The following is a 27,372-nucleotide window of genomic DNA, read 5'->3' on the forward strand; positions in this document are numbered from 1 at the left end:
TTTCCTGCTAATGCCCCTACACTGGTGGGCGAGGGATGTGATTGGGTGTAGGTGGAAAGTGGGCCCTGTAGGGCCTAGTATCTGGGTAGTGGTTATCAGAAACATTCCGCTGGAAACTTTGGGTTTTGAAAGTTAAAGGCTTGGGGACACATTGCCTCTCTTTCTGAGCCAAATAGTTTTCTACTCCCCCTCCACAGAGGCTAACTGCTACACCAATGTCAAAGGAGAACGCAGCCTGGCCTGCAGCTGGCATGGTGGGGTATGTGTTATGTTGGTGCCCAAACTCTCCCTCAGCTCTTCATTGAACACCAGTTACCTGGAGCCAGGGGTCTCATCCAGTCAGAGGCAGCATTTGGTACCTAGTGCTTGCTGGTCAGAGGTGCTGAACACCTGAGACTCTCACTGCATTCAAGGGGAGCTCGCAGAGGCTCAGCACTTCTGGAAAATCGGACTGCATGGTTATAGGTGCCATACAAATACCTCAGATACCAACAGCTTGTCAAGCAAAGTCCTGGGTAATACAGTATACCGTGCTGGGTCTTTGCAAAGGCTCAGAAAGAGGCTAACGTGACCCCAAGAGATGGAGAGAAATTGCATTTGCACAGTCTTGTTTTCTGAACTATTTTGCAGATGATGAAATATCAAGATTTTATACCACACCCCCGGCACAGCTAGCCGATAAGCCTTCGTACTTCAGTCAGCACTTTTCATCTTCAAGTAAATGAATTTAATTAGCAACAGAAGCAGAATAATTATAGAAATTGCACTTGAACTCTTGCTCAGTCATTCCCCCTCATTATCTATTAAAGCAATGATACACTCCCCTTCCCAAAAGGGGAGGAGCATAACTCCTCGTTGCCAGGATACAGAGGTCTTGTGACTGACAGGGATATTGTGTAACTTGTTGAGGGCAGCAATCCAGATGTGCATTCGCTGCAGGAGACAGGGACAGACTTGTCTCTCTTGACACACACCAGGTGCAATACAGGAGGTTTCAATTTCCTAATTCTGGTGAGGAAAAACACTTCGGAGCTCATGTGAGTATTTATGATGCCTTTCTGCAGGGTAAATGGAAACGATAATGACATCCGTGTGGGGTGGGTGCTCCATGGCCAGGCTTTTGAGGTAGAAGTCTCAGGAGTTAAATTGTTATTTCTGTAAGAGCTAGTTGCACCTTTTTGTGGTGAATCAATCTGCTTCTGTTTATGTTTCATCTCCCTTGATGCACCAACCACAGACCTCACTTTGAAGCAGCTTCACTGCCTACTCCAGGGACTACTCACCGGAGGAAAAAAATTGATTTAATTCCACAGGTCTCTGCTATCTGCTCTCTGTCTCTAGTTTACGGATTACCAAGACAGCATCAGAACTAAACAGGCAAGGCTCCTAAGTACTGCTGGGCAAAAAATTTTGACCAAAACTTTTTTTTAACTGAAAAATGCATATTTGGGTTGACTGAAACATTTTACAAACTTCTGCAAGTTGTGCCAAATTGTTTTGGCCCCCCAAAAGTCCAAACATCTCGATTCTACATTTTCAAAATGAAACTTTTCTTTTCCCTATTCAAAATGACTTTTTGTTTTGAATTTTGCTTCAATTGTATTCTAAAAAGTAAAAAAAACAAAACATGAAACTAAACAAAATGAGTCATTGAACCAGAATTAAATGTTCAACTTTTTTTGTTTCAATGAAAAATGCTTGTTTTGGACCAACCCAAATGACATTTCATATCAATGTTTCAGGTCAGCTACAACTGAAAAATCAGTTATTCTCCCAACGCCACTCCTAGGTTCCTTTCAGGCTATAAGCCCTGTTTGGTTATATTGTTCGCAGGCAAGGTCACGGTTAGCACTAAACAACTAATACGTGTCACAGGTGCAACACTTCCATTTAGACCAACTACTGCAGAAATCTTGGTTTCGTGGTGATTGTGCTGTAATCACCTGCCCTTTTGTGCTCCCTGCTTCCTCTCCTCCACAGTCGCAGATAGAATTGTGTCTCGTTTATGGAGGAGGTGGGCACATCTAATGTCCTCTTCCAAGCCAAAACTCAGAACCAGTACTTCATCTTCATCCTCATCGTCCTTCACCTACCAGCTACCTTTGCCACAGTCTGCTCTTCTTGAAACCGTGTCCTCCTCTGGCTTCCCTGACTCTGCCCTCTCTTGGTCACTCTTTCAGTGTGTCCTTCAGAGGATCCTCCTCATCTACCTGCCGACTTGCTGTGGGACCTCCACAAGGCTGCATCCTTGGACCCCTTCTCTACCTTATTTCCCTCTACACCTTAAGCCCATCTGCAAACATAAATTCAACTACCTATGTCTATGCTGACAACTCACAGCTAACTCTCTACTCCCAAGCTGTCTCCTTCTGTTCAAACTAAAATCTCCATCTGTCTCACTGACAGCTCCTTGCAGATGTCTGGCCATCATCTCAAACTCAACTTGGCTAAACCAGAGTTCCTAATCTTTCCCCCACCTGAGCTTTTCAAGCAGCCACCACTACCTCCTTGTTTGATCACTCTGGACAACCTGGAAGCTAAATTTTATAAGTCCATATTCCCCTGCTTCTCCCAGACTTTTGGAATCTTCCTTGAATGTTCTATAGTCCACCGGCTCTCTACCATCCATGCACTCCAGATCTGGTTGCCCCCTTTCCTCCTTCCAGCAGCCAGAAGATGGCATACCACCCTACGTTCAGTCTAAAATATGTGGGAAAACTTCCACAAAGAAGCATTTAATAAGACAACGATTGCTGTTATACAGTAGATCATGCAATGAAAATTAATTTTCTGGATATTTTTCTATGAACCTCCAACCACCACAGAGTTTCCAGTTTGCTAAAGGCCTGAGGGGGGCCTTGTGACAAATTTTAGTTTCCATTTGCCACAGAATTCAGTGGGCTGTGACACAAACTACATGGAGCCCTCATCATACCCCCTGCAAACAACTGAGTAAATAGAGAAATTCCAGCATCAGTCTGTACCACATGATTAAGACAGAAGGATGTGCAGGAGCAGACTAGCTAATTCTGGATTTGCTGGCCCACTGCCATCCAGCAGCTAACATGAGGGCTTTCAGCCTGCTGGGGTAACACAGGGAGCATTCCCACTGCAGTGGCTTGCAGAGCCAGCTACATCCTGGCTGCAAATGTGATTAGCTGCCCTACCCCATTCAGTGAATCAGCGAAGCCCAGACAAGCTGCAGTAGCTTGGTTTGCTATGTGTTCTCCCTGCGGCTGGTGCAAATTGTAGGAAATTACCCAAGGGAATGGACAGGTGAAAGGGCTATCATGGACACAAGGCATGCTGGGGGCTGCTAGGCTTAAGAAGGGTGTATCTGGGCCCCAGCTAGAGAAGCATTTCTGAGGGTCCTAGGCTTTGCAAGTGTGAGTGACCAAAACTGAGCAAGTCGGCTGAGTGTCCCGGAAGCAAGGCACAGACAGAGCAGCCGCTGCTGCAGAGAGTTTCTTACCTGGAGAGCTTGTTTGCAGCAAAGGGCAGCATCAGATACTTCCTGCTGGCTGAACGAATGACGCTGTGTCTGGTGGGCTAGGGGAGGGGGTGAGTCCCCCTGCCCTGTTGCTCCTAGGCCCTCATTCCCATCACCCAGCAGCAGGGCCCCACCCTGCCCTGCCCACAGAGGCCTGGCTTTCTCCCAGTTCCCAGCTACCCACCCCTCTATCTGTACTGTTACCTCAGGCTGTGAGCAAGGCCCCAGCCCTGCCCCGCCCACCAGGGCTGAGGCACTGGCCTTTCTCACCCACGCTCTCATCCCAACTGCCTCTGCCATGAAGCTTTCTAGGCCCCAGACTTGAGGGCCTGCCTGCTCTGGGCCCAGAGTTGGGGGGCCTGCCTGCTCCAGGCTGTCGAGCCAAGTCACTCCTGCACAGAATGGCTGTGCCTGCAGTTCTGGCCCCTCTGTTTCCAGAGGAGGCCATGCCTCGGGGCAGGGCCAGGGAGCAGGGTGATTTGCTGAGCACTGGCTTTAGGAGCCCTTCTGTGGGGTTCTGGTGCATTTTGGTGGGGGAAGGTCTAACAGGGGTGAAGGGGAACAGGGCCTGGCTGCCAGCCCAAAGGGCCTGGGGCCGCAGTTGTGGTGTCACACTCCCACGGTGCACCATCAGGCTGAGACAGGTCTGCAATCTGCCCGGCAGCCTAGGTCACTCTGGGGCCTGTGTCCTCATGCTGAGGTGCATTGTCACATCGTGATGAGATCATTACACAGATGTCCCGTCAGCAACTCTGAGAGCAAAACAACCCAGCAGCAGCCTTCCCAGAATGCTCTGCTGCAGCAGCCCATTCCCCATCCGTAACTCCTCTATGCTCTGTCTTCAGCCAGCCAGCCGCTGAGACGGGCACCCACAAGCATGGACACTGAAGACAGCATCACGGAGCAGGTCTGCCAGGAGTCAGAGGTCCAGGATGGCGAGTGAGTGTCAGATCATGGCAGGTTGGGGGTAACGTGAAAGGCCAGTTCCCATCACCTACGCTTGCTGACAGACCTGACCCAGGCCCTCTCCAGCTGAACTCAGCCCAACCTCTGTGTGACACCCAGTAAACCCCCCAGCCCCACCCACATCCCCTGCTGGCACCCTGCATTAGCACATGGGGAGAGCGGGTCCTGCCTCAGCAAAGCGGGCCAAAGAGGTGGGTGTGCTGGGGGCTTCTGTTCCTGTTCTGCGCCTCAGCAACAGGGCTTCATTTAAGAGGTGGCTTGGCTGGGACTCCTGTGAACCAAGGAGGAGGAGGCCGGTGAGGAAGAAGCCAGCTCCGCAAAAGCCCACTGAGAGAGGCTGTAGGGGGCCTGGAGCCAAAGAAACACCGGCCCCATTGCCGTGGTTACTGGAGGCTCTTGTGGAACAAGCGAGGAGTCAGGTATGGCAGCCTTCTCCTCCAGCTGCCCCCGGGAGGCCTGATTCTGATCCCACTGCTCCCTGTGGTGGCCCCACCGTCAAGGCATTGCCTCCACCGTCCAGGGGTCCAGGCTCGCCATGTCGGCTTGTGCTTGTCTCCTGCAGGCTGCGGGAAGTGGAGGTTGCAGGCCACAAGGTGTTGCTGGTGAGGAGTAAGATGGAGTTCAGTGCTGTGGGGAGCAAGTGCACACATGCAGCAGCCTCTCTCAGCAAAGGTAAGACCCGGCGGGTATCCCCAGCTGCCAGGCAAAGCTCAGGCCATGGGCAAACGCAAGGTAGAGGCGAAGGTGTCAAAGGAGACACTGTGCAGAGGACGGGCAGCATCCCTCCAGGAGCTGCTGCTTTTCTAATGCTTCCGCCTAGCAGCCTAGCTTCTCATTCCCTTTCTCACTGCACCTGCTTTCTCCTCTCTGCGCGAAAGGGCAAGGGAAGCCCATGCTGTCACCCCCAAGTCAGGGACAGCCCAGCCCCACAGTGGGAAATGAACCAGGATTCACCGGCTTTTCAGGGGGCTGCCTCAGCATGGTGGCACTGGCCTCCTCTCAAGTCACTGCTCTGGCCAAGCGCCCCCTGCTGGACGCTCACCAGACTGTTGTGTTTGGCTCCCTCCCCACAGATACCAGGGTACTTTACAGCAGGGGTTCGCACAAGAAATTTTTTGGTGGCCTCAGAGTGCGGCCACCGACTATTGCTGGTGGCCGCTCTGACAATTTTTCCTAAAATACTCAATTAACTTTAGGAAAAACAAATAAATATGTCCAAATCAATGTAATTTATTTATGTAGGGTTTTTTGCAGACTTGATAATAAAAATAATGTACCATTTTCTTTAAACAGAACAGAAACAAATAATGTGTTTTGCATGTTCTTGTCCCTTTCTGTTGTTGTTTCTTTTGCTTGTTGTGGTTGCTTATTTTTTTAAGACTTGCTAGGTAGTATGTCTGTTTCTGTGAAAAGTGGTATTAACAAAATACTAATATAACTTTTCACAGAAAGAGACTTGCTAGCTAGCAGGGAGGCAGTGAAAAGTGTTATTAAGAACATACAAATATCACTTTTCACAACACACTTACTCAGCCCTGGCAAGCTGGGGGACAAATTAAGCCCTGGATGGGAAGGTGGGTAGGGAGGCAGCTGGGGGTCGGGGGTGAGACTGGGGACCAGAGCCCTTCAGCTCCGCAGCCAGGGACTAGGGCTGGGGGATGCAGTGGGGGCCAGAGGTCTGTTGGGGGGGGGGGGGGGAGGTGAGCTTGGGGCTGGCAGTCACTGCCGCATGGCTGGGGGCTGGATCGCGTGTCCCCACGGCTGAAGTCTGAAACCCTGCAGCTGGGGGTCAGAGCCCACTGCCGCACGGCCACAGCCCGGGGCCAGACGAGGCAGCAGGTTGGGGGAGGTGAGTCTAGAGCCAGGGTCAGGGCTCAAAGCCCGTGGCCAGGGGATGGAGCCTGCCACCACATAGCTGAAGCCTGTTGCCCACCACCTCAGATCTGAAGCCCAAGCCCCATTGCCTGCCTGCTCCTCCAGCATTTGTGGCTCCAGAGGGGTACAGGGCCCAACCCCTGCTTGCAGCCCTGGGGGAGGGGCCACTGCTTTGCCCCCCTCATCACCATGCAGGAGGCCATGGCTGCACAAAGAGCCCCTGGTGGCCACATTTGAGAAACGCAGCTTTAAAGCCTCCCTTCTTCTGAGTAGGCTGCAGCACTGGCTCTGTTTGGCCTCTTGGGGTTGCTTCCTGGGCACAGACTGTGATTACCCCTTCATGGATGTGGGACCTCATGCCTGGCTACCCTAGCCTCCCAGGACCCCCTTTTTTCAAGAGCTCCCACCTTGTGGGCACTTGGTTTCACAGCTTACCCTTTTAGAGACATGTGCCAATGGACTCAAACAGATACCTTGTGCACAGGGATTTTTGAAAACAATCACTCTTTACTAAGCTAAACAGTAACACCAGCATGCCATATCCTGCCTCAGTTTCCTCACCACTCTCAAGCATTCTTTGGGAAGTGGGTAGTCTCCTAAGGAGTCCAGGGTCTCTCCTCTCTCCATTCCCTCCTGCACATGGCTTCTCCTCCAGAACATAGTCTCCCTCCCTCCCTCTCTCTACCCCACAAGCAGTGGCTTTCAACACCCTGAAATGTGAGAGGCCCTTCTTTTTATAACTTTCCCCTTTGTCAGCTGACCTCCAATCAGCTTGAATTCTGCTCTACCAGGTGATCAGTTGCCTTGTTACCAGCCCACCAGGCAAACTGGTTCTTCTGGGCAGTAGTCAGCTCACTGACCTAGGGGGCCTTCGCTTGAATAGAAGGCCTAACGGTTTAACAACCCACCATTGTTAGTCCTGGGTCATCACCTCTGGAAATTTCAGCCCAAGATGGAAGTAAAAAGACAGCAGAGGAACCAGATCAGCCTTGCACTCCAAATGGAGTTTGCAGTTTAGTCTAGATACATGTAGAGTCCATAATATCAACCAGAATTCATAAGTCGTACACAGGATTCCCCAAATGATCTCACCCCATACAGTACTTCTCAAGGATAGTGAAGAGGTACACACTGCTGCTTCACAACACCTAATGAGGTGGGCAAGAATCCTGAACCCAGTTTGCAGAAGTGAACAACTTACCCATGGTGCATCACATTACAGTCCAAGCTGGGAATAGACTCCAGGAGTCCTGACAACAAGTTCTGTTCTACTCACTAGACAACATTTTCCTTGGTGTGTGACTTGCAGGAGTCTTGGCGGGTAACAGACTGCGCTGTCCCTGGCATGGTGCCTGCTTCAATATCAGAACTGGAGACATTGAGGAGTACCCAACTCTGGACTGTCTTCCCTGCTTTAAGGTGACATTATCCTTGTTACTTTCCATTCTACATCTCAGCTTGTTCTGTCTACTCTGTATTTGCTCCCCTTTTTGCCTCATCCATTCCAGTACCTGCCACTTTACATCCAGCCTGGGCCCTGGCCTCACCAGCAATTCTGTGGAAGTGTTCGAATTCTCTTCCCTGGCCACCACTCTCCACAGTGGTTACTGAAGTACTGGTTTTCGGGACCATATGGCTCTAGCACCTAAATGCCTTTTCAGAAGCCTTGTTACGCCCCTTGCCCCACATTGATGAGTAGAGCTTTTGAAAGGAAGAAGGATTTTCACAACTCTCTGAAAACAAATCATGTAATACTTCTGTAAGTGCTAGCAGGGTCTGTTTGAGCTGCTTTGGCATTGAAAGGTGCCTAAAAGTCACTCTGAACTTGTCAGATGGAGCGTGGTATTCTGTGGGCTTGGGTGATCAGCTGGACAGAAGCATCCAAATGTGACCTGCCCAAACCCACCTTCAGCAGAGGGGCACTAGTGCTCCTCACTCTTTAGAAGAGTGAAACACGAGACCGTCCAGCTCGCTTTCTTTTCCCCTTAGGGCTGCTCTAGCTTTTTGCCTTTGAGAGACTCCTTAGGCTGAAGGCCCTGGGTTTCTTCTTTGGCATCAGGTTGCCTTATTAGTTCCACATGCTCATTGTGCCTTCACTGAAGACCATCCCACCTCCAGTGCCCACCCTCCTCCTCCTCAGTGCCGCTTGGCCCCAGAGTAACACAGGCTTTGGTAGCCGCCTTCTCTTGCAGGACACACACACACTCCAAAGCAAAGGATCCTCAGTAAATTCCCAGCAGCCTCAGCTGTGCACTGAAGTCCCACTCTTCTTCGGTCTTTGCAGGTGCGAGTGGAAGACGGGAAGGTATTTATTACTGCAAAAAAAAAGGTACTGACCTCACCTGCTCTCACTGAGTAACCACAGCAAAGGTGGTCCAGGGACCAGTTGCCATTGTTTGAATAATTTCTTCTTTTCTTTCTACCAGGACCTTGAAAGTGACCGAAGGCTGAAGGCCATGAGTGAGCGATGCAGGAGCAACGAGAACACAATGCTGCTCCTGGGTGGAGGTCAGTGAATCAGAAGACAAAGTCTGAACACGAGCACCTGTGCTTTGGTCATGTAGCTTGTATGTCAGCCCTTCGGGCACATGCTGGGTCTGCTGGGCTCTTCTCCAGGGGTGCCAGGAGCGTTCCTCCTGCGTGGCTAGTAAGTCGTGCCAGAATGGATGAGACTCGTGTTTCTCTCACAGGTACAGCTGCACTGGTCTGTGCAGAAACACTTCGTCAGGAAGGCTTTACAGGCAGGATCATCATGGTAACCAAAGAAAAGCATGTCCCATATGACAGGACCCAACTAAGCAAGGTTTGTGCGTGGCCAGAGCTTCTCTTAAGAACTGTGATTGAAGGGATGGACTGGGGAGGGCGGGGGGAAGGACAGGAATTAGTAAAAGCTTCAGTCAGTGAACCACAGTCAGAGCTCCAGCTGCTTCAGCAGCGCCCAGTTACCCAGGGCTGTGAGCAGAGCCTGGCTATAGGGAGGTTACATTGTTCAGCAAGTTCCAGAGTAGCAGCCATGTTAGCTGTATCTGCAAAAAGAAAAGGAGTACTTGTGGCACCTTAGAGACTAACAAATTTATTTGAGTATAAGCTTTCATGAGCTACAGCGTCCGATCACGTGAGCTCTAGCTCACGAAAGCTTATGCTCAAATAAATTTGTTAGTCTCTAAGGAGCCACAAGTACTCCTTTTCTCATTGTCCAGCAAATCATAGAATATCAGGGTTGGAAGGGCCCTCAGGAGGTCATCTAGTCCCACCCCCTGCTCAAAGCAGGACCAATCCCCAATTTTTGCCCCAGATTCCTAAATGGGCCCCCTTAAGGATTGAACTCACAACCCTGGGTTTAGCAGGCCAAAGCTCAAACCACTGAGCTATCCCTCCCACCCAACTGTCCCTACCCACTCCCTACAGTGCCTCCTCATGGGACAGGCTTGGCCAGAAGCAATTCTGAGCCAGTGATCTTACCCCATTCCCTGCAGCCTCTCCTGCTATAGACATGGTTGGCTTGGGGGAGGGCAGTTCGGTTTACTAATAAGAAAACACATTGCCCATTGTTTCAGAGTAGCAGCCGTGTTAGTCTGTATCTGCAAAAAGGAGGACTTGTGTTAGTCTCTAATGTGCCACAAGTACTCCTTTTCTTATTGCCCATTGTGAACATTTCCCATGAGGAAACTCCAGGAACCCAGATCCAGGTTGCAGCCCATGTGCTGTTAACCTCCTGCACAATGCGACTGGCTTTGTGGAGCTGCTCCTCATTCCGGGTGCTTTGCTTCACTTCCAGGCGATGGATAAGACACTAGAGAGCATTTACCTGCGGCAGCAGGACTTCTTTGAGGCTCATGGCGTAGAAGTTTGGACCGAAAAAGAGGTGAAGGAGCGGCAGCAGCTCACCTTTATCAAAAGATCAGTCCCTGTCCCGAACACTGGCCTGGGAGCAGGGGACCATTGCTGCAGAATACTGTAGTTCTCTGGAATGGTGGGTCGATTAGTCACTCTGTGTGGGCGCACACAGTGCATGTTGGGAGCACGCCAACGTCAGGGTTACCTGCTGAGCATTGGTACATGTGGGTAAACTAGTGGCAGCCAGGCAGCAGTCCCACGGGAGGGAGGTGACTTTAGAAGGGGGCATATGGCACACTGGAGCTCTGGGTTCCAAACTGGGAAATGTAGCACTCTCCCGCCTTTTACTTGGGTGCAAAGAGCAGACGGGGCTGGGGGCACACAGGTGCCTGCGTGGCTATGCACTACATGCACTTAGGCAGGCTGTGGCACGGAGGAGTGAGCAGTACGCTGCCCAGTGCCTTTCCTTGCTGCAGGTGGTGTCCGTGGACACACAGGGGCAGAAAGCCCACTTCCAGGATGGGGCCTTCCAGAGGTACGACCAGCTCCTCATTGCGACAGGCAGCAGGTGAGAAAGCGAGGCAGCCATGTGTGCCTGGCACAGGGGCCTGAGATGGGACGAGTGCAGCAGGCCTTTGACCTCTTCAGGGAGGTCAGCTCCCTGAGCCTCTGGGTGGGGTGGGTGCATCTCTGTGCACGCAGGGGATGGGGCAGACACAGCTGTCTTTTAAGAGGCATGGCAACTGTAACTGAAGTCTCCTCTCCTGCAGCCCCAGGCAGCTCCAGTGCCCTGGCTCAGACCTGGAGAATGTGTGTTCCCTGCAAACCCCAGAGGATGCTAAGAGGATTCTCCACCTAGCAACTGGCAAGAGGGTGGTGATTCTAGGCGCGTCATTCATTGGTAGGAGACTGGCATAGCGGCTGCCTGACTGCACATAACAAGTCAGAATGGGGTGGGGTCAGATCACTAATTATAAGCAGAGCCTTGAAATCTATTTTCACCATGTGTGCTGATTAACCAACGGCCATTTGCCAATGGGTAGCCGCTCCCTGCTGTTCTGGGCTGTGCATTACTCCATGGGGAGTGCCCGCCAAGCCGTTCCTCTGGGAGTGCTAAGAACTGCAAACAGCACTTAGACCTGGAGGAAGGGGATTTATTTTATGGAGGTGTCCCTTCATCCTTCAGGAGTGCAGGCTGCCTTGTTCAGCACCACCTGGGAGAGTGGGGAAGGTTTGTTGTGCCCTGGGGAGGGAAACAGGCCAGACGTGCAGCTAGTGGGGTGCATTGGGGGATGGAGAAGTCTTTGCCCTTCCTGGTAGTTGGATCCCTGGTGAATCCCAGAAAGATTCAGGATACTAGAGACTGATACTTGAGGAGCCCTATGGCTGTATAAAAGCAGGCAGCAGGGGCAGCATCTCTGAGGCCCTTCCCACCCCCCCCTGCGTAAAAGGTTTCCAGCTTCATCCCTATTTCTAGGGAGAAGGTTGGTGCTGGGGGGAGGGAGGGTGTGCTTGTGCCAATTTCACTGCAGGTGTGTCCATTGTGTGCAGGGATGGAGGTAGCTGCCTTCCTTTCAGACAAGGCCAGCACCATCTGCGTGGTGGGAAGAGGAGAGTTCCCCTTCCAGGCAGTGCTGGGGCCTCAGGTCGGAGGCGTTGCCATGAAGGTATAATTAATAGCGGACAGAGAATGCACACAAATCCAAGTGGTGGGGAAGCCCTACGCTGACCTCATGAGCGCAAACCTCCTGCCCACTCTGTGCCTGAGACACAACACTTACCCCTCCCTACCCACCTTGCACACAGCTCACCAGCTTGGACAGCTCTGCCTCACGTGCGCACACACACAGGGGCTATTCCCAGCCACCCCTCCCTAGCCACACTGGTCTCCTCTCATCCCCTCTTGATTCTGGCCTCATCCTCACATCTCCCCCAAGCTAACAGTCCCACCTTATGTGCTAGGGCTCCCCTGTTCGAGCACAGGCTGGGGGTCCAGAAGGGGGCATGGCTGTTCCTTCATCAGCTGTAGGAGATGCCAGCTCTCTCATCCACAGGACCAACTTGGGGGGTACTTGGAGAACCCTAGTGGGCAGAGCTGGCCAGTGGCCCAGCTATCTGCCTGGGTTTATGGAAGGGGAGGAATGTGTAATTGTTGAATTAACCAGGGATAGAACATTGATGAGAAGAGCCATTTTGGGCCAGGGTAATTCCTCTTCCTTGTTTCAGATGCTGCAGAATAAAAGAGTGAAATTCTACATGAAGGCTGAAATCTCTGAGCTGCGAGGAGAGAACAGAAAGGTTAGCAAGTCTTTAACACCAGCTCCACACCTGGACTGCTACCAAAATCTGCTTCCAAGCTGGGCCTATACCATTCCACTCCCATCCCCTTTTCCTTCCACAGCCCGTGTAAACTCCAGGCTCCCAGGCCACTAAACTCTACATTTGTATCACCTACAAAGGCACTAGCTTGCTCTCCACTGCCCCTAGGATCAGAGTCTCCTGGGCCCAGAAACATGGATTGGGTGGTCCAGGGAAGCAAAGCACCATAGCGAGGGCAGGCTGGGGGTGTCTCTGGGCGGAGGAGGTTCTGAGGCACCATCTCAGTGAATGGTGTTGCCTGTTTCCTAGGTCACAGAGGCTGTTTTGGCCAGTGGAGAGACGCTACCTGCAGATGTGGTGGTGGTGGGAATAGGTAAGAGACTAAACAGTACACCTTTGCTTCGTATAGACACCGTCCGTATCGATGCTGCCCCTCACCTTCCAGGACCTCTGCGTATCCAACACTAGCTAAAACCCAAAGCACTGCTGCCCACCATAAAACAGAGCCTGGCTGGCTCACATTCCAAGACTAACTCCCAAGAGAATAATTACTCCCTCTACCCTAGCCCCAACCAACTCCAGCCCCCCGAGATACCCTGAGCATGACACGCTTGTGGCGTGATTGCCTTACACGCTCCCTTCCTGTTTTACTGCTCCAGCAGTCCCCCTCCAGGGATCCATTCTTACACCTATTGCGCCTGTTACCAGAATACCTTGTCCTGCTTAGAGCTGGGGTTTGGCTACCCCTCTTCAAGCTCAACCAGCCCCTGGCCTGTACCCCTCATGCAACTCACTGTCACCCTCACCTCCATATGCTGCTGTTTGTTCTTACTGCACTTTGCCCGACTCCAGCCCATGCTGGATTGAATGATACTTGAGCAGCTGTGCTCCCTCCTGCACTGGCCTATGTCCCTCCTGCCACACCCCTTGCTTGGAGCCCAACTCACAAGTTCCCTCATCTTTCCCCAAAGGTGTCACCTCCAACTCAGGGTTCCTGAAGGACACTTCAATTGCTCTGGACCGCAGAGGCGCCATCCTGGTGGATTTGGTGCGTAAGTTCCTGTGAGGCATGCACACATCACTTTTAAGGTGCCGCGCATGTTAGTTCACTAATCACCCCCTTTCTCCCCTTTTAGTTCATGCAAACCAACGTCCCAAGAGTCTTTGCTGCTGGGGATGTGACTTCATTTCCAGTCACGCTGTTCGGTGGGACGACCGCCACCATCCGTCACTGGCAGATGGCACAGGCTCATGGTGAGGGACTGCAGGAGCAACAGCACTATGTGTCTGCCTCCCGTCCCAACACAGCTGGGAAAACAGGCTTGAGAAGTGGTCACTCAAGGCTGCGAGGGCTGTAGGACATGCAGAGCCACTACCTATGCATCAAACCAGCCCCAGCTCCACTGACCAGCTCACATGCCATGCAATGGGGCCAGCTCTGACCAAATGGCAGAGGGAGGGAAGGGGTCATGCACGTAGAGATGGGTAGCTGCTCCAGCCAACCCAGCTGCCAGCACGAGTCAGTCGTTGGAAGCAATATCCTGCTTCCCATCTTGAGCCAGGACAGGAGACAGGCTTCATAAGCTGATGAACCTGAAGTTTTAAAAGTCTCCCCTGAAAGTATCTTCTGGAAAAATACATTTTCCCCTCCTGGGGTTTTCTGGGTCGTTTCAGGTCACATTGCTGCTTTAAACATGCTGAAGAAGCAGAAGGCATTGCACACAGTTCCCTTCTTTTGGACCTCGCTGCTTGGAAAAAGCATCCGCTATGCAGGTGGGAGGGGAGCAGAAAAGCTGGGACAACCGCTATTCCCCCACCCCATACCTCTGCAGAGCTAGGTGCTCAGATACTGCAGGGATGGGGACCTAATAAGCACCCAGGGAGATGTTTGAACCATTCTCCAAGTCAATCAGAGAGAGTGAGGGTGAGAAGTCCCCCACCCCCAAGCCCCTTTTTTAATTTGGGGAAGCTATAGCTGAAAGTAGAAAACCCAGTGTCAAGTCATAGCCCAGGACACGAGTCAGAGGTCATGGCCCCAGGGCACTGGGGACAAGGGTCACCCTCTCTCCCCTTGGCCACGGCCAGAGCCCTCACTGCATAGAGCATGCAGCCCAGCTCCCGCCTCAGGGTCTTTCCACTGGTCTACTGAGCGGTCTCCTCCCCCCACCCCCAAAGTTATTTGGTCATTAAGCTTAAGGGGCATGATGGCATCCGCCCAGACCTAGGCCCCACTGCATCTTCTGTGTTTGCAGGCTATGGGAAAGGATACACAGATACTGTTGTGAAGGGAAATCTGGAGCAGCTGAAGTTCTTGGTCTTTTACATCAAGTGAGTGAATCTGTAACCCAATTAGCTTAGAACTCTTGGCAAGTCAGAGCCAGACCCGACCAGCATATCTGCCAAGAACTTACTCTTCCTGTGCAGAATGCAGCACAGATGTCCGTGGTGCTCTGGGGAACAGCCTGTATGCACCTCCTGGGGATGGTCCTTGGCAGTACTGCAGGGGCACGCTCCACACCATCCTTCCAAGGGCGTGCGCAACAGGGTTGCTGTCCATCCAGCTTCTGCACTGTGGCAGGGGCATGCACAGGAGGGAGGAACAGGCCCCCAAAGAAGAAGATTGGCAGATCTTTCAACAGCCTCCCTGATTTATAGAAAAGCTTCCTTTTGAGGTTCAATATTAAAACTGTAGGGTCCCAGGATTCAGAGACTGAGGCATATCAGCCCTGGAGAGAGGAAGGGAGAAGTAGGAAGCGGGACAGCATCTGTTCGCTCTGATTCTTAACATATTCAGTGCTTGATCCCCATGGGCACTGTGCACGTTAACAGACCCGCACTTCGCCATGGACCAGCCTCCACTGTCACTGCACATGGGGGATGCCAGCACCTGCCCAGCTCAGAACCTATCAAAATAAAGCTGGCCCTGGACCAGCAGTCCCTCAAGCTCTAGGAGGCTGCAGTGCTCCGTCACTCAGGGGTGTGGAGGGGAGTATCTCTCATTTGCTGAGGCTTTTCTCTTTCAGGGATGATTATGTGATTGCAGTAGCCAGCCTGAACTTTGACCCCATGGTCTCCCTGGTAGCCGAGGTCATGTACTCTGGCAGACAGATCTCAAAAGCAGAGGCCCAGTGAGTAACTCAGCTGACCCCCTAAGTTCATGCCCCATGAGGTTACTGCTGCCTTGTTAGCATCAGCCCTGCCTGGCCCAGAGCACTCGGTCACAGGCAGCCTTTTCCTCAGCGTCCTGTCTTCTGTTGCAGGTCCTCGGATATAACCTGGATGAAGCAAGCCTAACCTGAGACTGTCTAGGGGCTCAGTAAGACCCCCGCAGGCATAATCATTTCCCATACCCCGTCCTCCCACTTAGGAGAAATAAAAACCAGCATGAAATAGAGCAGGAGCCCTGCTTTTCTTGTCTGCAATCACAGCCACAGCATCCCTTCTCTTTACTTGGGGGCAGCAACCAGGAAAGTGTATTATTGGGGGCGGGGCAGGGGAGAGAAGAGAAGTGCCGGATCAACCAAACATAACTTGTCTTCTCTTCTGTAGAGGGAAAGCCGTTGGGCTGAAGAACAGCAAGCTGCCACGTTCTCCTGGAACTCAGCTGAATGGCGGCCAGGGCCTAAGCAAACAGGGGAAGCTCATATCCCCACCCTGCCGTCAGTCTGACGGCTCTATTTTAAAAAATGCCCCTGAATAGCGGGCAGTAAGACAGAAGAGATTTCATGGAGAGTAGTAGCACGTCTAACAGCAAAGCAGAGAGGCACCTTTTCTCCAGCAAGGGGCGCTGCAGCCTAGATAAGTCTTTCACGCAGCGAGAATCCAGCCCCACGCTCTCTGTCCAAGAGCTAAAGCGTAATGCAGTTTCACTAATACGGCACCTCCTCTCGTGAGCAGGGGCACACGGTGCCAGAGCAAGTTAGAGGACATTAAATGTTTCCTAGGCTGAGGCCTGCCTGCTACAATAATATCGCTTGGGAACTTTAAATATTGCATTAGTTTCCTCAGTGTTTCCTACCTCTAGTGATTCATGTCAGCCCCTCCCAGCCCTAGGAATCCCAACCCCCAGCCTCGGTTATGTGCCACTTCCCCCCCGCAGCATGGAATGTTATCAGATCTTGGGCTACATCTCTGCTTGGAGAGGAGACGTTACAGGAAGAGCCAGATGGTGCAGGAAGTGCTCTGCGCCTGAGGGAAGCGTTACAGAATCTCCCATGCCCAGACTGGCTGGTAGGTGCTGCTTTCCACAGGCAATTTAATGCACTGGCTCTTTGGTGGTCACAGGGCAGGTTGCAGAGTAGGGTCAAGCTGTGTGAGCTTGTCATGCTCAACTTTGGGCAACTGCATTCTGCTAGCCTAAAATCACGCTGGCTTCAACTGGATAGAGCATTCAATCACTTTCTGGCCTAAGCTGCCTCAGTGTGGCAGTAGCTGTTGTGTTCCTCCCCCGTTACAGCTGCATTTTAGCAGTGGCAAAAGTAGTTGTGTGGTTTGCAGAGCACAGTGGACTCCTGCATGATGAGAGGGGCACTAAAAATGGTTAAGATTGAACTGTGCTAAACAGTGTCGGGACGACAGCAGGGGCAAGGGGAAGCGGGAAGAGCTGTCCCATTCTCTAGTGCTACATGATTCGCAGCACCTTGTATTTCAAGAGATGTCTGAGGAGGCCCCTTCCAAGGTAGCAACAGCTGAGATGGAGGAAGTGGAAGCAGAGCAGAAGGGTGGCCCAAAGGGAGAAAGCTGCTCAGATAGCCCCATATAAAGCAACTGCTTCTACCTCATTCAAAACAGCTTTTTGCCCCCCTAAACACTTCACCACATGCTCAACACTGAGCAGAAGCCAGATGCCACGTCTGACCTTACAAGACAGAAAACCCAGCCAGCTGCAATAGAAGGGACTGACTATGGATCAAGGGCACAGAGGGTGTCGTTCCCCCCTGCCACCCACATGGTCAACTAACAATGATTGAAGATCAAATAAATTCAGCTCTGGCCTGACAAGCTCCAACCAAAACCAGCTGAGTTAGGGACTAGGCGGAGCTTAGCCTGAAGACCATCCATGGACAAACTCCAGCAGCCAGGAAGCTCTGTTTACATGTAAGTTGATATTGAAACGCCTGGAACAGAAGCACCTACTACTGCCCGTGCTGGTCCCAGACCGAAACGAGTAGCCCAAGCCCGTGGAAGGCAGCCCATGGCATCCCATGATATTCCTGCCAAAGACCCATTGCCGGAACCACCCCATTGCCATGGACCCTGGCCTGGCAGACCACTTTACAACAGCTCAGCCTCCTAGCAGCGAGAGTCCCACCTGGCTCAGCCTTCAGAGGGCCTACCTGGATGCTCAAGTCTGGCTCCCTCAAGAGCTTATTGTGCCACTGAAGCTTCTTTCAACCATGTGACCGTTAGCCATGTAGCAGCATCCCTTGGTGAACATGCTTCGTAACCCATGGGTCTTCCAAAGTACAGCTTGGGTGAACATAAATCCAGCCAGGGAGCAGGTGGTTCCTAATTCAGGGGCCAGTTTCTCCTCCCCACCCACACTTGCAAGGCAGGGAGAAACTAGTCTGGCAGGCTATGCTGAGGAGAGGCTACACCATTGCTTTCTAGCCTCCATGTGAGGGTCGCTCCCTGGGAAAGCCTGTGTGATCATTGCACAGCCCATGCCGCCTTCATTTTAGCAGGCCTGCTGGAAAGTAGCACCTCCAGGCTGCTTCTGCTGCAGTGAGGGGATCCCGCCTCAAGAGGATAGCAGCTTGCACTTGGCAAGGGCTTGGCTGGTCCCTGACCAAAAGCACCACCTGCCAAGCTGCTTTCTGGGGCTGCTCTATGCTGTAAATAGGGAGGCAGACTGTAATCGCTAAGGACAAAGGCCTGGCCCCAGACCTGAGCAGAGCTATATATGGCAGAGCATGGGGGCACATGGCAGGGAGTTTTCTTCTTGCCCCAGGCTGATCAGTGTCTGCTGTGGAGCAGAAAGTCCAAGAGGCCTCTCAGCATGGCCAGAGTTGCTTTTGCTGCACATATATACAAATGCCTCACCCTACAGCAGCAAGTTCCATGGGTTACTTGGGGCAGCTGTGATGCTGCCCGTGTGTCATGGCCATATGCATGTCAGTTCCCTCCCCTATGGGAGCAGGGCAGGGAGTAGACAGCAACTACCTTCTCAGCAGCTGTGATGGTGAAGCTATGGCACTCTTATTCTTCTTTCCAAACTAGACAGCCTTCTCTCTGGGCACAGGGATTCTCCACTAGCATGCCTCAGAGAGCTTCCAGTTCCCACTCCCCTCATGGGCCCTTCTGCTCGCCATGACTAAAGCGGAGCACCGTCATCTGAGCAATGACATTCCAGTAACATACACAGGGGCACCTACCTGCGCTGTAGCCCTTACACAGCTCGAGCAGGCAGGGTGCCTGAGTGGGGAAAAGTCATTGATCCCACATTCCCCAGGCTATTCAGCTATTATCAGAAGAACCTAAAACACAGGCAGTCACCACATTCCTCCCATTCCATTGTGCTGAGGGGGTCCTGCAGGAGTGCAACCCCCCACCACACTACCATACATGTAGAGCAGGCCCTGGCTGTCCCTCACAAGATGCTGGTTCCTGGGGGAAAAGCATGAACACTCCTTCCTATGTCCCATCATCTCTCCAAGCACTTCCCCTGCCATCTCCACATCAGTACTACAGTGCTCTACAGCAGTGGTTTTCAGCCTTTTCTCATTTGCAGACTCCCAAAAAAATTTCAAATGGAGATGCAGACCCCTTTGGAAATCTTAAAACAGTGTGCAGGTCCCCAGGGGTCCAAGGACCACTGCCCTACAGAGGGGCTGGCAGCACATCCCTTGGAGCCCAACTCACTCCTATCCAACAAACCCCCATTACCTATCAGGACAGCACAGCTGTGTGAACTCGCAAGTCATCAGGGGGTGAGGAAGAGCTGCTCAGGAGAAGCCTGAAGTGTGGTTTCAGCAGTCCTTTGCTGACTAAACCCATCACAGTTGGTGTGAAATGGACCCCTGTCAATGGCAGCTATAGTAGAGGTCAAGGACTGAATGGACCACAGAGGCCAAACTGTCCTCATCAGTCCAGGTCAAGGAAGCCTCCACACTGCCCCTAGCAATTAGGCTCCAAGGCTGTAACCAGCACAGAAAGTTGTCTTAGAGTCAGGTGTCTGCTGGCAAATTAGAATATGAGGTTCTTCCAAGTTACCCAGGGCTAGCCCAGGTCTACTGGGTGAGCCGAAGTGCGCTCCCTCCTGTGACTGGAAGCAGGTTACAAGTCCAAATTGCTGGTGAAGTGAAGGCTGCAAAGATAATCAGTGAGAAAGAGCCGGGCTTGGGCCCTTCTGCTTCTCTGACAGTGGAAGGCAGCATGGAAGGGTTGGCAACTTTTCCTGCATGTTTTAACATTAGGCATCAGGCTCTCATCTACCATGGAAGCCTACAGAGGCTTGAGAGCTGTTAGACACCACATCCCATCTCTCCAAGGCAAGAGCTCCCAGTCCAGTTGAGACCTCCACCATGTCCCTCTACTCTAGACGTTTAATGGTTCAAACATGACCTCTGTACATCAAGGACAATTGTTTAAGACTCTTTTGCAGGTCTTCACATTACCAGGGTGCAAGCACTGCACCTCTAGCATGGAGACATACTTACTCCCCTTTATGTTCTACCTACGCCCCCCAGCCAGGCTCAGAGTATCCACTGGCAAGAGACTCTTTTCCCGAGTGTCACACACAACCCCAAGGCTCTACTTTCAGTACAACTTCCAGATCAGGATCAAGGAGGGCTCTTCATAGTCCAGCAAGGTGGTCATCCCTCAGGCCACAGAGTGGTTAATCCAAATTAGTTGAAGACTCACCCATCCTGCTCTCCCAATGTGTGCATCCAGCTGATATCAGACAGCCCAAATGACAAGACGAGAGTGGCTACATTCAACAGTTCTTCAACTGGCAGCTTTAGCTGCTAGACAGGGACTTAAAGCTTGCCACTGAAGAACTGGTGCAAGTTAGCCAGCAGTGCAGGCAGCTGGAGTAGCAGCTGAGGAGGAAACAAACAAGTCAGAACCAGGATTCAACACTTAGAAGTGAAATCAAGTCATACTGGAACTAGAACTCAAGTTCTTACACCAATGGCTGACAGTGCTGGGTACTTCCCTTCCTGACACACCCTCTAACCACACAGCCCATACAGAAACCCTTCCTCCCATCTTGGCACCTGCTGTGTGCAGCGTTCCCTACCACTGTTGCTCCTGCTCCTGGCACAGAGGGTCCTTGCGGAGTGGAGAATCTCATATGAGACTAAAAACTGGAGTGGGTATGACTGAGGGATTCCTAAGATTGCAACTGACAGGGGTTTCACTCTTACAGGAGAGATCTGCCACACAGACTTATGACTATGCCAGCTGTGCTTTATCAATCCCTGCAGCACCAGGGCTGGGAGCTCCTGGCTATGTTTGACCTGGAGCCAGGTGTGACCTAAACTCCTCCCCAAGACTTGGCACCAGCTGTTCCTCTCACTGCCAAACCAGCTGGTGCATTTGCTCTTATGCACAAAGTAAATCCAACAAGACTGGCTGGGTGCATGCTAGTGGTGTATAAAGAATGAAGGCATTTATGTGACGGAGGAGATTAGACAGCTCATTATTATGAGAGCCTTATAAAAGTAAGACTCGGAGGAGAGTTTGGCGTATTGACTAAGGGGGCAGCCTGTGTCCCCAGCCAGAGGCATGGCAGGTTTAGGGCTACCCCACTGCAGGTGATAAAGCATTTCTCCAACTGCCCCCCTAGACTGATGTCAGAAACTCAGCCTACCAAGGAAGATACTTGAGCACCCAGCATTCCTGCTGCCAAGTTACCAGCAGGGGAATTGAAAGACCCTGGAGCTTTTGAGAACCTGAGCAATGCAGAACATTAGCTACCTTGGGGACACCATCACCCAGCTTCCTGGGCTGGTCCTGAACTATGAGCACTTCCAGTCCAAAGATGGAACTTTCCAGGAATCAAACACAGGCAATCAAGTGCCTAGACCTCCTGAGATGCTGGCCTAGCCTGAGAGCGCGGGGGTGGAAGAAGTGCCCTGTTTTGTCAAGAGGTCCCAGGCATCAAGTCTATGGGACATCGTATACAATCTCCTGGAGACACTTTCCTTTTCACAAGGCGTTCATGTGGCAAGGGCAGCAGTGTGAACAACAGAACACCATGACCCAGGACAAGCCACTCCCTCCCACCAAGTCCAATGGCACTGGGATTTCAAGGGGCTGCAGAGGAAGCCCCAGGGAAGTCTGTGCACTGGCAATGACAGAACCTATCTAGGGCATAGGCTGTTTGGGACTACACAGATGGCGTCACAGACTGAACACTCATCTATCCTGCAGGAAGGCTTCCACCAGCGCTCACCAGAGCGCAAGGCGGCAATCCTACAAGCTGCAGGGATCACAGAGCAGGGCCCAACTCTTCTGTACAGGCTGCTCTGGCCCAGCCAAGATGCCAAACATTCCACTCATGCCTGGTACATATGGTATAAATTCCAGCCCGTCTGCCGGCCCCTTCATGTCTGAACTTTGTTCCAAGTGCTGAGCTCCACCCCCTCTTTTCTTCCATCATGGGGCTTGAATGCATGAATCAGCATGAAAGGAAAAGGCCCTCTCCATGCCCCTGGCTCCAGCCAAAAGCAGAGTCCTTGAGATGGAGGAGCTGCCAGACTGCTGAGTGGGAGACAGAGAAGGGACGCAAATAGTGCACAAAAGAATAATGTCTCTATACAGACCCTCTGTCCATCTCAGACATTCACTCTCCCCTGAACCCCTGCATGGGGCATGAAAACTCAGTGTTAGTCTGACAGTTACAGACATGTCCCTGGAACCACCAAGCAGAGGACAAACTTCACTAGGGGCAAAGCCTTGAGATACTTTGTTGTGATCTAGTGACAGAAAGAAGTCTCCAGGGATGTGCACAAGACTGGCTGTAAGATGCCCCTTCTGTTTGATTCTGCAGCAGGGTGGACCCTGAAGGTCCCCCAGTGCACTGCCTCCAGCTGGTCCCTATTGGATCCCATTACAGCTTTTCTGGGAGGGGGCGTGGGAAGCGGATGGCTGCTAGTGTAATGCCTGCTCTTCGCTTCTAGCGATAGGGAACTTCAGCCCATGAACCGGGTCTCCACCACGCTCCTGATTACTACTGAGCTCTTCAAGAGATCCATTCTCTATCACTAGTATCAGAGGGGTAGCCGTGTTAGTCCGGATCTGTAAAAGCAGCAAAAAGAGTCCTGTGGCACCTTACAGACTAGCAGAAGTATCAGAGCATAAGCTTTCGTCGGATGCATGTAACAAAGTAGGCATTCACCCATGAAAGCTCTTGCTCCAACATGTCTGTTAGTCTAGAAGGTACCACAGGACTCTTTGCCGCTTTCTCAAAATTAGGAATCAGTTCACCCAGCCTTGAGGAGTCTCGCTCTTCTCCCTAGGGCACTCCATGCACCACCAGCCACTAGTATAACACGGATGGCAGCAGCCAGCGAGATTATCGATTAGGAGAGCCAGACGGGCGGCAATAGGAGAGCCAAGAACAAGAGATCGAACCCAGCAGCCTCCAGTACACCCAAACAAACCCCCCAAGACTGCGCATGGCGGGCAGCTCCTCTAGGGCTGCTCTGTAGCCAAGGCCGCTTTCCCAGGCTGCCCCAGGACAGGGAGAGGCTGGAAATCACCCAAGCCTTGACCCAACCCAAAGCTCTGGCTCGGGTCAAGGCTCAAGTCCTCATCGCCACAGAGCGCGGGGAGGGAAAGGTTCCGTCTCCACCTACCCTCAGTGCCGTGGGGCTAATGCTCCCAAAGGGGGCAGGAAACGAGCCAAGAGCCCTGAACCCCGCAGCTCAGAACGGCCTGACCCGAACCAGGGCTGAGCCCCCGAGACAGCCGACGCCAAGAGCCGACAAACTGCGTGTGCTGCGGACTGAAGCAAGATCTGCCCCACCCAGCGGCGGCCAGGGGAGCAGAGCTGCCTGCAGCTTCGCGGCCGGCCTGGGAAGCCACGGGACCAGCCTCGACACCAGGGGGAGGGAGGCGGCTGGAGCCCCGCGAGGGGCCGGGTCCGTCCCCTCCACACGCCCCAGCAGCCGGCCCCCGCCGCCCCGACTCCAGCGCCGGCAACTTCAGGGCCAGGGCCGAAGTTTCGGGGCCGCGGCCTGCGCCGCTGCCGGAAGGTGACCTTCCCCCGCGGGCGCCCCCAGGCAGAGGGGCTGGCCGGGGGGAGGGTGGCGCTGCTGGAAGTTTCCAAGCCCCCGCCCCCGCCCCGCGCTGAAACCCTAAACTGCAGCTTGCATAAGCAGGGGCGGCTGCCGCCCCTCCGCCCCTTACATAACCCCGCCCGGGGCGGCGGCCGGGGGGCTCGGGGCGGCGGCCGGCCGCGCCCCCACCCGCAGCCCCCCACCCCGCCCCGGGCGCAGACCCCGCCCGGGGCCCCGGCCCCGCTCCTCCCGGCCGCGCCCGCGCCCCGTGGCGGGCTGTGGGCCCCGGCCGGGTCCCCGGGCCGGCCCCGGCCGCCCGCCCCCGAGCGGCTCCCCCGGCCGAGCCCGCCGACACCCACCTGCCCGCGCCCGGCCGCTGCGTCCTGCCCGGCCAGCCGGCCGCACTCACCGGCTCCTGGCTCTGATCAGCTGGCGGCGTCGTGACGCAGCCACCCACCGGCTCCTCCCGCGGCCAATCACTGCCCGCCCTTGACAGGGGTAACCCCGCCCTTGTGGGGCCACCCAGTGCGCCATGGCCGCCCCTTCCCCGCCCCGGCGCTGGTTGGCACTTCAGAGAGCCAGTCAGAGGCCAGAAGACCTGCCCGGCCCGCTCGTCATCCAGCAGCTTGACCAATGGAGTAAGAGCATCCACCGCCTTGCCCCGCCTACGTACGCGAACAGACACTGGCATCAGGTTCATCCAATCAGCAGTAGAGAGCTAACTTAGAAACTATCTGGACACCGCCCTGACGCGGAGAATGCCGGGAAGTGTAGTTTGGCGCGGCAGACGCTCTCCCATCATGCATCGCGCGCTGTGAGTTGGCATTTTCAGCTGAGGGACGTTGGGGAGGGGAGGGGCGCGGCCCCTTAAAGGGCCAGGGACCTCCCTGGTCACCAGCCCCGCCCTGACCTCTACCCCCGCGTCCCCAGGCCCCAGCTCCCGCCCCCGGGCACCAGCACTGCCCCCTAGGACCCCTTTCCCAGGCCTCCACCTGCACCGGGCCCCCAGCCCCCTGCCAAACAGGCCCCAGGCAGGGCACCCCAGGCCCCCACTCCAGCCCCCAGGCAACCCCCCCCCCACCAGGCCTGAGCACTGCCCCCCCCCCAGGCCACCTGCCAAACAGGCCCCAGCCCTGCCCCCAGCCAGGGCACTCCAGGCCCCCACTCCAGCCCTGCCCCCAGGCAGCCCCCCCCCCAGGCCCCCTGCCAAACAGGCCCCAGTACAGCTGCACCCCAGGCACCCTGCCCTGCCCTGGGCACACACACCCCAGCAATCCCCTGCCCCAGGCACCTCCCCACTGCACTCCAAACTCCAGCAGTCCCCTCCCAGGATATCAGAATCACATCAGGGGTATATCTGGAACTGAAGGCACTTCTGGTTAATATTTCACTGTCTAGGATTGGCTGGTGAAGGGAGCAGTGGGAGGGGGAAGAGAGCAAGGACCAGAAGGAAATTTGGAAAGAAATCAAGGGCCAGTATCTTGTCACTTTCCTGAGGCAGGTTTCAGAGTAACAGCCGTGTTAGTCTGTATTCGCAAAAAGAAAAGGAGTACTTGTGGCACCTTAGAGACTAACCAATTTATTTGAGCATGAGCTTTCGTGAGCTATAGCTCACTTCATCGGATGCATCCGATGAAGTGAGCTGTAGCTCACGAAAGCTTATGCTCAAATAAATTGGTTAGTCTCTAAGGTGCCACAAGTACTCCTTTTCTTTTTCCTGAGGCAAGTGCAGACAAGGGCATATGTGGAAGGGGCCCCTTCTGGTAAGAACAGATCCCAGGGCACAACCACAAAATAAACAGCATGTAGGGGTGAGGTGCATGGAACCCAGTAGCACTGAGCCACCTGGAACAGTCTGAGCTTCCCCACAGCCATGCCCTGCTGGTACCAGAGGAAATATTGGCCTGTGACCCATGGCCTGGGCCTGCCCCTCTGTGACAAGCTGGGTGTAGAATTTGCAGGATTAGGCATCTGCCCACTGCGCTGCCCCCACAGCAGTCAGCAAAGTGCAACCTGCAGCTTTAAGAGCTCATGCTAATGACAGAATGATTCCGAGAAGTTGTTACAACTGGGCCACCAATCAAAAGAAGATTTTCTCCGAAACGCACCAATCACAGCCGGAAAATGGGCTGGTCTAAAGAAACTCATCTGAACCCAATGACTTGGCAATACCAGAGCCGGGTGCATGATGACTGAACAAGTTCTTTAAAGGGCCAGGGACTTAGCTGCTGGTGCTCCCCGTGCTGCAGCAGAAGCTTCAGGGAGTGGCTCTGGCTTGGAAAACAAGGGCAAGAGACCAGAAGCAGCTCACACCACACTTCTGGGGGGTCAGGAGGGCGTAGAGATTAATTTGTGAGGAACAAATCCACTTTCTGCTGGAGGATGGAAACCCGAGGGGAACAATGGACTCACGCTCTGACCCACCATCACGTGGACTAGAGCCACCTCTTTAATGCTGAAGCTTTGTGGCAGTTAGCTTAGTTTGGCTCTTTTCTGTTTGGCTGGGGAAGGAGGATTCAACTCCACTTCAAGACAGACTCCACTTTTCCTCTCCTCAGGCTTGCTCCTAACAATAATGCCTAGCTCTTCCCTAGGGCCTGTCATCCTTAGAGCTGAAAGCACTTTACCAAGGTCAGTATCATCATCATAGCATGTCCTCCAGATTAGGAGGGTTGCAGCTGGCTGCATAAAGAGTCCCTCGGGAAGGGTGTGAAGCACCCCTGTCTCTGGAGGGGCACCCTAGGCCAGAAGAGAAGCATGCTGCTTTTTGCCCTGCAACCCCAGGGCCTAGAGCCTGTGGGGCTGCCCTGCTCCCTCCTCCCAAGGTGTTCCCACTTTTCACCCTCACAGAATTGAATTATTTCTGTACCTAGTTTTCTGTCTCAGACAAGAGGTGAGCTTGCTAATCAGAGTCTCTCTGGGAAGGGACTCTGGGCCTGTTTCCCTCCCACGCTGCTGGCTGGCGCATTAGGAACCCCCATCGGGCTGTCTCACACTCATCCACAGATCTCAGCACTTCACTCAATCAGGCACAAATGAGGACTTGAGGGAGCGAAGAGCTGTGAGCCCGGCTGCTTCCCCTCTCCAAGCTGCAGAGGAGAGAAAAGCACAGCAGAGGCTTGGGACGAAACAGGCTGCTGCAAAGGGCGCTGTGGAGCTCGCTGCAGAGGTCCTATTTCATACCAGAGCCTGGGACAGGCTGGCATTTTTCCCCATTATCCACATCTGCTTTGCACAAGTGTCCAGAGAACCCCTCAGACTGAGGTCTCTGGTGTGCTGGGCGCTATACAGGTACACACGCCCCTTTGGTCATGGCATTAGATGCAGCAGATACTGACTATCAGAGGCCATGGGGTTCCCTCATACTGTAACTACTCAGAAAAACTGGCCCTGCACAGAATAAGACCAATAAGGCATCTTGCCCTACTGGGCCCTCCTAGCCAATCAATGCCCCTGAAATGTCCAGAGTGCTTTTCCAGAAACATGGCTCTTCCCCACTCCACAAGGCCAGCTCTGCGCCCTGCAGGGGACCCACTGTTCTCTGTTAGCCCATAGATCCCACAGGCCAAGTTCCCCTTCCTTTGTCTGTTCATTCTGTGGCACATTCCAGTTTGTGGAGGAAGACAAGAAGCGGGGAGTGGGGCACACTGACTCTTC

At 53.4% G+C, this 27,372-nt stretch overlaps 1 protein-coding gene across 7 annotated transcripts; it reads left to right on the forward strand.

The window, feature by feature from the left end:
• The first annotated feature begins 879 nt into the window (after positions 1-879).
• LOC102943266 (apoptosis-inducing factor 3) lies at positions 880-15,881 on the forward strand. 7 transcript variants are annotated; one of them, XM_043531266.1, is made up of 20 exons: positions 893-1,037; positions 1,238-1,377; positions 4,336-4,429; positions 5,019-5,128; positions 7,641-7,750; positions 8,616-8,660; positions 8,758-8,839; positions 9,022-9,134; positions 10,110-10,196; positions 10,645-10,736; positions 10,939-11,069; positions 11,720-11,835; positions 12,395-12,466; positions 12,797-12,860; positions 13,459-13,535; positions 13,624-13,741; positions 14,162-14,260; positions 14,740-14,815; positions 15,511-15,615; positions 15,748-15,881. In XM_043531266.1, exons 3-20 carry the CDS (start codon positions 4,368-4,370, stop codon positions 15,779-15,781), a joined length of 1,593 nt encoding a protein of 530 aa, XP_043387201.1. In that variant the 5' UTR covers positions 893-1,037; positions 1,238-1,377; positions 4,336-4,367; the 3' UTR covers positions 15,782-15,881. The 7 variants fall into 7 exon arrangements, with proteins under 7 accessions (XP_027675961.2, XP_037736475.1, XP_043387201.1 ...); XM_027820160.2 differs by lacking the exon at positions 1,238-1,377 and having other exon boundaries at positions 880-1,037; XM_043531265.1 differs by lacking the exons at positions 893-1,037; positions 1,238-1,377 and adding an exon at positions 3,304-3,561.
• Positions 15,882-27,372: the final 11,491 nt, after the last annotated feature.

This window comes from Chelonia mydas, chromosome 17 (genome assembly GCF_015237465.2).
Source record: "Chelonia mydas isolate rCheMyd1 chromosome 17, rCheMyd1.pri.v2, whole genome shotgun sequence".
NCBI classification, from domain to species: domain Eukaryota; kingdom Metazoa; phylum Chordata; order Testudines; family Cheloniidae; genus Chelonia; species Chelonia mydas.